Raw genomic sequence first — 10,647 nt, forward strand, 5'->3', positions numbered from 1 at the left:
ATAACACAGACCCAGTAATTTTAGCTTATGTAGTTTCAAAAATTAAACAAAACAAACCAAACAACAAAAACCACCTGTATGATCAATGTAACTCTAATGTAGAGCAAGCACCTACAGATTGTAAAGTCTCTCTAGGGTCCTTTTAAAGCACAGATAGTTGATTTGGTGTCATTTTCTCTTTTCTGGTGGTTCTACTGGGACTTCGATACAAGCAATGTGAACTCTGTTGTCAACCTATGACCTTTCTGTAATGAAGAAAAGATTGGACTGTTGTCTCCTGAGTGTGAAATAATGTAAGGCTTGTCTGAGGAAACCTTTTGCAGTCACAACCAACTGTCCAAATGCTGATAATTGGAGGTGATACGAAATTCTAAAATCCATGTGCAGAAATTTATAAGGAAAACATAAACAACAAGTTTAAGAATAGGCTTTTTTTAGTTTCAAAGAGATTGCAGTTGAAATATCACTAATAAATATCATTATTGTCATCCCTATTGTTTATTTTCCATAAACAATAACAATTTTTTCTCTACAAATCTTGGATGTTTTCTAGCTATTTTTTTATTCCAGGTAAGGATAGCAGCATAACTTATGATGTCACTATAAACAAAACTTTTGACATATTTCCTTACATTCTCCCAAATTAAAAGTGTTTGGATTAGAATTGCAGTAACTTTCTCTGTAAATTGCATACAAATTATTTCATTCATACTTGAGGAAAAGCATCATTTGCTATTAAAACTCTCCTTTAATATAAAACTATTTCTCTCATGGTCTATATTCTAAAAGTTGGACAAACATTTAAAAATATTTAAAATACTAAAAAATACTTATTTTTTGTCAGCAAATAAAATTTATTGGTGAGCATGTGAGGCCAGCATGGCCAAAGGAATCAGTGCTGTCAAAGACCTCAGGAGTGCAGAGCTCGCCACCTGTCCAGAGGGCCACGATTGGGAACATATTTGACTCCACAACCATCCTGGATGAGACGCTTCTTAGCCACTTTGTCTTCAAATTCATTAGCATTAAACTTGGTAAAGCCCCACTTCTTGGAGATATGGATCATCTGGCGGCCAGGGAACTTGAACTTGGCCCTGCGTAAGGCTTCAATCACGTGTTCCTTATTCTGAAGTTTGGTGCGGATGGACATGATGACTTGACCAATATGGACTCTGGCCACTGTGCCCTGGGGCTTTCCAAAGGCACCTCGCATACCTGTCTGGAGCCTGTCAGCCCCAGCACAGGACAACATCTTGTTGATGCGGATGACATGGAAGGGATGAAGCCGCACTCGAATATGAAAGCCGTCTTTGCCACAACTCTTCACCATATACTTGTTGGCACAAATTCGAGCGGCCTCCAGGGCTTCAGAGGAGAGCTGCTCATATTCATCAGACACCATGTGACCACAGAGTGGGAACTCATCCACTTTTGCCTTCTTCCGACCCAGGTCAAAGATGCGGATCTTGGCATCAGGAACACCACGGCAGAAACGAGACTTTGGATACGGCTTGTTTTTGCAGTACCGGTAACATCGAGCTGGTCTGCGGCCCATGGCAACAGCAGGAACTCGGAGAGCCTTGAAGAGAAGGAAGCACACGTTCTCACGCCTGCGCATGCGCCTTCGTAATATTGTCCATCTTCCCGCATGGAACCATAGAGGCGCGTTGACAGCAGGAAGACGCTCTTTCAGGACGTCCCCACCATAGATACAGCAACAGTGTACGCCTTTGTGGGCACAACTTGGCACATGCGCAGAGCAGAGGGTTAGGTATAGTCTCCTGTGGGCTACCTGGAAATGAATTGTGTTTGCCACTTGGGCCTAGAGGCCCTTTTCTTTCCCCGCTGCCCATCTTAGCCATAGATCTTTTGCCCTAGGCTTTGTCGTAGGTATAAAAGACACATTTTCTAGAGTTTATATAAGAAAGGTGTCTCCAGCTATACAATATATTTGTTGTCTAGTTTGTCTAAATGATTTTACAGCTCTTATTTCTCACCAGCATTTAAAGATTATCTGTTATTTCTCAAAGGGTATGTGGTTTCCTTCTCTAGGTAAAATGGTTTCTTGGCATAAACTGATAAGGTTCAAAGAGATGAGAGTCGAGTAATTCTCATTAGAAGAGGTAGCTATTGTATATATTGCTTGATAATTGCCTTAGGAACACAAAACTTGGGCAGTTTTATTTGGCCATATGGAATGATCTTATTATCAAAATGGTATCCACAAAATTGAAATACCAACTGAAATTTTAAACTTAAGGCAATTTGCATTTTCAAATATTACAGCTGCTAGAAACTATATGGAAGAATAACTATGCTTTATTAATCTTTTACATCTTACTGAGAGTGAGTGTAATACTTTTTTACCTTCTGGTATGGGATTTTATAAAAGTATTATGATCAGGATCAAAATGTGGGAAGGAGGAAAATGAAAGGAAGAGAATTTTCAAATACTCTATAATTTTTATTTAAATTTCCATAGTTTTGTTATGATTCCTCAGTGCTATTTCATAAATCCAGGACATCATGAAACAAAGTCTTTCCAGTGTAAATATACTAATCTGCTAATGCTTTCTTCTTAAAAGGGAATCAAATATGTTGTGACAAAATAACTCCTATCCTCAAAATGACTGAGGTCTTACAAAATGTCCGTATCAGATAGAACTATTAAAACTCCCAATATAGGGGCATTTAGGTGGCTCAATTAGTTAAGGGTCCACCTCTTGATTTCAACTCAGATCATGATCTCATGGTTTCATGAGTTCTCGTACCACTGCAGTCATTGCACAGAGCCTTCTTCCAGATACTCCCTCTTTCCTTCTGCCCCTCACCAGCTCATGCTCTGTCTCTCTCAAAATAAATAAACTTAAAAAAAATTTTAAACTCCCAGTTTAGAGAACTTTCCCACATTATGTTAAAGCTTGCTTACCTCCACTTTCTTCCTTTATTTCTACCTTCCCATTTTCCTCAAATAGTTACTATTTATTATCTAAGCCTGAATATGGAAAAGAAGCAGCAAAAAAGGTTATATTGCCCTCACTGAGTTTATGGGTGCAGGAGAGGATTTGGATGCTCCTCAAATGATATATCATCATATCTAAGTACAAAATCGCCCAAAAGGAAAAGCAGAGTGAGCCCTGACAGCCTGGGATGAGGCCATGAACTAGACTGAAGAGTGGATAGGGACAACTTTATCAGGAAAGAGACTTAATATAGTGACTGTGGCACATGGGGCTTGGCATGTGCAAAGGCTCTGAAGTAGGAAAGAATCTGAACCATTTAAGGAACAAAAGTAAGGCCTGTATGACTATGAGTGATGGGGTGGGTGGCATAAAGTGAATGTAGTGTGTGTGTGAGGGGTGCCTAGTATATTGTGCCGGGCTCATTTTACCAAATTAGGGATTCTCCTCTTTTGCTCAAGACCATTAAAGAGCTTTACACAGGTTTTATCAATCGTGTTATATGTAATATGGTCCACAGACTGGAAAGGACAAAAAATGGACACAGGTCAGGAAGGAAGGCTTTGGAAGGCTGAAGAAAAGAAATAAGGAGGGCTTGAACATACTTTCAATATCTGTTACTTTATAAACATCTTTGTATCTGTTTCTACTGTGACATGCCTCAAATCTATCATAATTCTGGGAAAAACGAGTCTGTGAAGTAAAAGGAATAGAGCCAAACAGAGTTCAGGTGCCATCACACAGTCACTCACACTTGTCTAGGTCATGCTTTGGGTTTTCAAAACCCTAGAACTCTCTGACCAACAGAAGTTGTGTTGTTTTCAGGGCCTGCTTGCATAATCCCTTTTCCTTCATCCAAAAGGTGACCGACCAATCATGGTTTTCTGAAATTGTACCAATTATAGCACTGAAGTTCTATATCCTCCAAAACCCTTAGTCCCAGCCAAAGTGGAAATGTTGGTCACCCTACCACACTTATATGTGGGGCCCCTCACAGTTGCAGGACAGAATCAGAGGGTGGGAAGAGAAGGTGGGAGCCAGATTGAGATTCTCCATTTCCCATGAAAAATGCATGAGCCACAATATTCTATTTAAATGTTAAAAGCATTCCCCTCCATCAATTCCAAACATTTGAGTATCCCCCTACCTTCCTGCTCCACCATTAATTCCAGTCACCAATGTAGCATCAGTGAACATGAAGATGGAGACAGATGCACATAATCAGCTCTCATGAGCCAGTATTAATTGACTCCAGTCTGCTACCATTTAGCTGTGCATACCCAGGAAAAATAGAAGTGACAAACTTGGCTAAAGCTAATAATGCACAATCTGGAAGAATAAATTTGGGGATGGGTGGGAGAGAATTTTAGACAGCTCTTAGAAAGGAGGCAGGTAAATATGTTTAGAGTTGATGATTCATCTTTGTGAAGAATTCTTTCCTCCATGGTTTCTTTTTCTTATCCCACAACCTCTATGTAAGAGGTCTGCAATATACTATACTGGCATACATCAGAGATATTGGCAGATCAGGTCCAGACCACTACCACAAAGTGAATATTGTAATAAAGTGAGTCAAATGAATGTTTTAGCTTCCCAGTACATATAAAAGTTATGTTTACACTATATTATACTATACCATAGCATACTATGTGTCCACTATACTATTAAGTGTGCAATGCCATTTGGTCTTAAAAAGTACAAACCTTATTTAAAAATACTGCTAAAAATTGCTAACCATAATCTGAGCTTTCAGCGAATTATAATCACTGATCAAAGACAACCATAACAAATATAATAATAATTAAAAAATTTTCAATATGTGAAAATTACCCAAATGTGACACAGAGACAGAAAGTGAAAAAATGCTGTTGGATAAATGACACCAATAAACTTGCTTAACACGAAGTTGCCACAGACCTCTAATTTGTAAAAAAAAATGCACTGACTGTGAAGCACAATAAAATGAAGCACAGTAAAACAATATACCCCTGTACTTGTTAATTAGATGTCTATCAAAGCAGTAATTAGAATTAACATTAGACAATCAAATTACAGTATCTTCTGCCTTCATGTAAAGACTGGAAAAGAACAGTCCTATGTATCAGTTCAGTGCAGCACTTTCTTTCCTTCTTTAGTATCATAATACATACATTACACAAAGAGCTAATCCTGGACTTTGTTCTCAAAGAGGACTATGCACTGGAGTCTAATATACTAATAATGACATGCACCCTCAATGTCCTCTCCTGCTGCTGAAACTGTCTGCATTGTTGATCACTGAGTCATTATGTAGTGTCTCATCACTTTGTATTTGACAGTATATTGTGATTCAGAAATCATGTTCCCTCTTGGGCTTTCAATGAGGTGTGAAGCATCCACTGATGATGAACAGTCATTTTCATCTGTGTTTCTTAGTAACTTCACATTGGGAGCTGTAAGCTCAAAATTTTTGATAGCCTAGATGAACAACTTGATATTTTCCTAGACTTGAGTAGTGAATGTAAGAGTCATGGTTATGGCTGGCCTTGTCTTCAAAGTCAGCTGATTGTGTCTATTGTCATGGCTAATAAGTGGTCATGCTGCCTGTCTCTCATGCACCTGTTTCACAATGGTGCCTTTATATATTTGACAAATGCACATTTTCTGAATACAAATATAGTCAGGTGATTTTAAATGTTTAGTCCCAGGTATCTAATGCATTTACTTTTTTTGGCTGATTGTGTGTATGTATGTATGTATGTATGTATGTGTGTGTTTATTTTTGGATATAGGAACTAAGTATATACACTTACCTTCATGCGTGGGTAGCATAGGATGAGTTCCCTGCAAATGACTGGTATTTTTACATTGTTCCAGAAAATTGGAAAAAATGGGTGAGGATTAAATCAGGGAGAAATAACACATAAATATGTGCATTATAATTTGATTGACTTTAATTAGTAACTTTTTACTTGTTTACATGGTTAGGATTCATACTTGTGCAAAATTTACAAGGCATTAATCAGTTTGATATAGTAATTGATGTGTAATTTTATAATAATAAATATTTAAGTAATTTTATAAAAAATATAATTTATAATAAATAATAAAGATGCTATAATAAAACATACTAATAAAAATGCTATACTAAAGATGAATCAATACAAACAATCTATATATGTATTTAAAAGCCCTTCTGTCTTAAAAGGGCTTAGTCCAATCTGAAAATTTTAGGAATGCTGATCTGAGGTTGGGGTGCATGTGTTAGTTTTACCTTCCCACGTACTGAGTACATGGGCTTCCTGTACTTTAGTTTCAAGTCCCTGTCCATTTATTTAAAAGACATAATTATTGGAAGCAATGTTATTATCTCCCCTACTGACCAAGTTGCTTGCCAATAGCACGTAGCTTATGTGGTTTACTAGGTTTACAGACATGCATGAAGCAAATATTTAGTTAAATGTTGGTATTATTAATAATTTATATCATAACACCCCATTGTATTTCACGTTAAATGAATTTCGAATCTTGTATGTTTAATGGACAACTTCTTTATCCCTTGAACAGATTTTTTTTCGTAAATAAAATGAACAGTCAACCTTAGGAATTAGCTGTAGGGGTTATTTAATTATGAATTAAGTATTCTAATTGATAAAGCACTGCTTTGGAAGGCTTTTTAAAAAGCTTTGCCTCAGATGTCAAACATTTTAACCCATTCATATTTTGGCCTTACTCTATATCAGTGAATATTGAAGACTAGATCAGAAATAAAATGCCCTATTATTTGGAATACATAGTAAATCACTATATGATTGATCACCTTAGTCCCTGTGTAAAGAATTTGGTCTTGGTCAAAGCTTCTTGGAAGTAATCTCTTGTGTCTTCTCTTTGCCTGGGGGAATTTGGTGATAGTAGATGGTCTAGCAATGTGATTTAGGTTGAGGGCTGACAATGCCAGAAAGAATAACAATGTGATGTAGGTCTTTGAGTAAGTGGTATTAGTTGACCTGGAGACTTCGCTAAGCATATGCACAGTCAATCAATCATGGCTACATAATGGAGTCTCAGAAAACTTCTGAACACTGGGGCTTGGACAAGTTCTCCTGGTTGATTCCTATACCTATTGTCACAAATTAATGCTAGAAGAGTAATGTATCCTAACTCAGTAATGAGAGGACAGTGGAAGTTCCATGGTCTGGTAATTCTCCGTGACTCTGTCCAATATACTTCTTTCCTTGGCTGATTTTAATCTGTAATAAACAATAACCATTTTCCCTGTAATAAACCGTAACCATGAACATAATTGCCTTCAGTGAGTTCTGTGAGTACTTATAGTGAAATATCAAATGTGAAGTTGGTTGCAGGAATCCCCCAAACTCGGAGTTGATGTCAGAAATAAGGAAACTCTTGGGGACTGTGCCTTCTAACTTTGTAGTTATCACAAACTCTCTGGAATTTCCATTCTTCACCCTCACTGACCTAATAAACCATGTGTATATAGTAGGGCACTGAAACATAAAACAGAATGGAAATCTAGTTTGTAGTGCCTAGTAGATTTGAAACATAATAGGTTAACAAGAACTAAAGATTGTCTCAAAAAGTCATTGTTTTTTCTTGCTTACAAAATAGAATGCGTGGGGCACCTGGGTGGCTCAGTCATTTAAGTGTCTGATTCTTGGTTTAAGCTCTGGTCATGATCTCACAGCTTTGTGAGTTCAAGCCCCATGTCAGGCTCTGTGCTGTTAGCCCAGAGCCTCCTTGGGATTCTCTCTCTCTACTTCTCTCTCTGCTCCCTCCCCCACTTGCACTGTCTCTGTCTCTCTCAAAATAAACAAATAAACTTAAAAAATTTGTAAGGGTGCTAAATTAAAATATATATATATATATATGTATATATATATATATATAATGCATATTTATTGAATTAGCATATAGGTGTGACAAAATTATAGAGATATAGTCTATTTAGTTTTGGATTTGTTTTCATAACAATAATTTAATATGTACCATTTTTATGTTCTGATTTTTGTATTAAGCATTTGCCATAAGAATAAATATACCTCATATTATTTTAATAATGAAAAACACATTATATCCTAATATGGACAGATAGATTTACTTCCTGGTTGTCCATTTTATTATTCTATTTTATATATTCACGAACTACTACTATAGAGCTATAGCAAAAGCAGCTGCAAACTTACTTATTGGTTTAACTGGAGATCAACATCCAGGAGCTAATTGGTCATAAAGGCTTGCTACTTTTGACAAAGTAATATTTTTACAATAAGACTTCCCATCAGTCACTCAAGCAGCAAAATGTGAATTAGCCACAAATAGTGCCAGTGACCAGCATTAAAAAAAATGTATGATGCCTGAAGCAACATGAATTAAAATAGCTTAAATAAACCCATGACCTTCCAATTTTTGGTAAGTATTAATTTCAAAGAAATAAGAATTTTTAACTATTTACAGGACAGTAAGGGGGTTTGTAAAATTCTGACTAACTCTAAAAGATGCTTGTTTTTTTATTTCTCCTTGAAATGGCATAAACTCTTATTTTAAAATAGTTCTAAGGACAACTTAAAGGTGTTCAGGAGCAGAGCATACGTTACTTTCCTCACCGTCTTACTTGAAAGCTACCTATATCCTTTATGGAATGAAGTAAATTATTTTGCGTGCATTTTAATAAAAAAAAAAGCTAGTGTCTTAAAAAATTCATTTGAATAGGTCATTTTAATGTAATTAAGTGGTATTACCAAGTTATTTCTAGAAAATTTAGTAAGTTTTCAAGATCACCGTGTGGAAGTTCACCATGATACCACAACACATCCTGTATATGTAAACTAAGAGAAAGGCTATGCTCAAGGATGACATCTATCTCTTTAATTTTTAAAAATATTTTCCCATACATCACTTGATTCATCAAAAGAATCAACAAGTTAACCTTAGGGAAAGTGTGACCTCAGGGAAAGTGTGAAAGGTGGGAAGTAGAAATGCAAAAGAGACTGCAAATTGTATAAAAACAATGTGTGAACTCATTGCTAGGCCCTGTCATTGAGACTTGGATGCCGCCTGTATAAGTGAATGTCTGTGAATCTGAAGCTTCATTAATTTTATTAGACGCCTTTTCATTTCTGAGCAGGTGATACTACTTTCTTTCTTTAAAAACATTTTTAAGTTTTATTAATTTTTAATGTGTTTTTTAATTAATTTATGTATTATGAGAGAGGAACAGAGAGAGAAAGGAAACATATGCTCCCATGAGCAGGGGAGGGGCACAGAGAGGCAGAGAGAATCCCAAGCAGGCTCCGTGCCACCAGCACAGAGCCCAGCATGGGGCTTAAACCCACAAACCTTGAGATGTGACCTGAAATCAAGAGCCTGATGCTTAACCAACTGAGCCACCCAGGCACCCCCCACTTTCTGTTTCTTAATACTTGTTTTCACTTTTATTCCCCAAGTGGTTTCCCTCTACCATTTACTTTTTACAGTCCCAAGGCTTCAAAATTTTTTAACAATATTTATACCATAACTATGCTCACATCCTTTATTCACACTAACATGTAGATTATAGCTTCCAACTTACATTTTTCTCTCACAGGTTTCCAAGAGCAAAACCTTATAGGAAAAGAATTGAGTAATAATAATACAATTTGAAGCAATAAAGAATTGGGAAGAATATTTTAGTGCATGGGATTATACAGGTGCCTCTAAATTCATGGCTTACATTCTTATTACTGGCAGGAATAAAACTATTCAGTACATGTTGCCTTGTCATTCTTAAAAATCTGGATCCTTACCAAATGTCTTTTAACAAAATAAATTCCAGATGGATCAATGATTTAAACATTAGGATAAAATAAAATACTAGAAGAGAGGACACATAACTTTATTTACAGTCTTGAAATGATACAGACTTGTTAAAAGCAAGACACAAAGATAGAACCTGTAAAGGAAAACTTGTTACTTCATAAAAAATTTAAACTTTTGTAAGATTAAAATAAATAAGTACATAAGTGTATATGTATGTATCTGTATAGACATACACACACATGCACATACACTACATTAATGTATGGAGAAATTGAGAGGCGATATGCGTTGTGAAAAGGTTCCATAGAAAAAGTAATGTTAAAAGAGTTCTGGGTATCTGTTAATGCAACCAGACCACCCCAAATTTAGTGATGTTAAATTTACAAAGTCATTTATTTGTCTGTCACACTTCTGAGTGTTCACTAGTTTTATCAAGTTTATCCAGGCTCTAAGCTGTCAGTACAGAGCCCGATGCAGGGCTTGAACCTATGAACTATGAGAACGTGACCTAAGCCAAAGTCAGAAGCCTAACTGACTGAGCCACCCAGGAACTCCATCTTTCTTTTTTAATGTTTATTTTTATTTATTTTTGAGAGAGAGAGAGAGAGAGAGAGAGAGAGAGCACGCACAGGGAGGATGGAGGGAGACAGATGATCCCAAGCAGACTCTGTGCTTCAGCACAGAGACTGATGCAGGGCTTGAACCTATGAACTATGAAATTATGACCTAAGCCAAAAACAAGAGTCAGAAGCTTAACTGACTAAGCCACCCAGACACCCCAAGTTCTTTTTTGAGGTCTGTTCATGACATTGCAGTCAGATGGTTACTGTGACTAGAGTCATCTTGAAGTCTACATCACTTCCATGTTTGATAATTAATGCTGCTGGGTGGG

General features: G+C 36.5%; 1 protein-coding gene across 1 annotated transcript; it reads right to left on the reverse strand.

Moving 5' to 3' along the window:
* Positions 1-830: 830 nt before the first annotated feature.
* Positions 831-1,618, reverse strand: RPL10L (ribosomal protein L10 like). The gene has a single exon (XM_040477058.1). It carries the CDS (start codon positions 1,616-1,618, stop codon positions 911-913), a length of 708 nt encoding a protein of 235 aa, XP_040332992.1. The 3' UTR covers positions 831-910.
* Positions 1,619-10,647: the final 9,029 nt, after the last annotated feature.

Source organism: Herpailurus yagouaroundi, unplaced genomic scaffold, assembly GCF_014898765.1.
Source record: "Herpailurus yagouaroundi ecotype Mexico unplaced genomic scaffold, PumYag 141, whole genome shotgun sequence".
Lineage (NCBI taxonomy): Eukaryota > Metazoa > Chordata > Mammalia > Carnivora > Felidae > Herpailurus > Herpailurus yagouaroundi.

What these genes read in the sequence shown, in the direction of transcription:
- RPL10L (XM_040477058.1), bottom strand. Translation starts at nt 1,618, where the DNA reads ATGCGCAGGCGTGAGAACGTGTGCTTCCTTCTCTTCAAGGCTCTCCGA.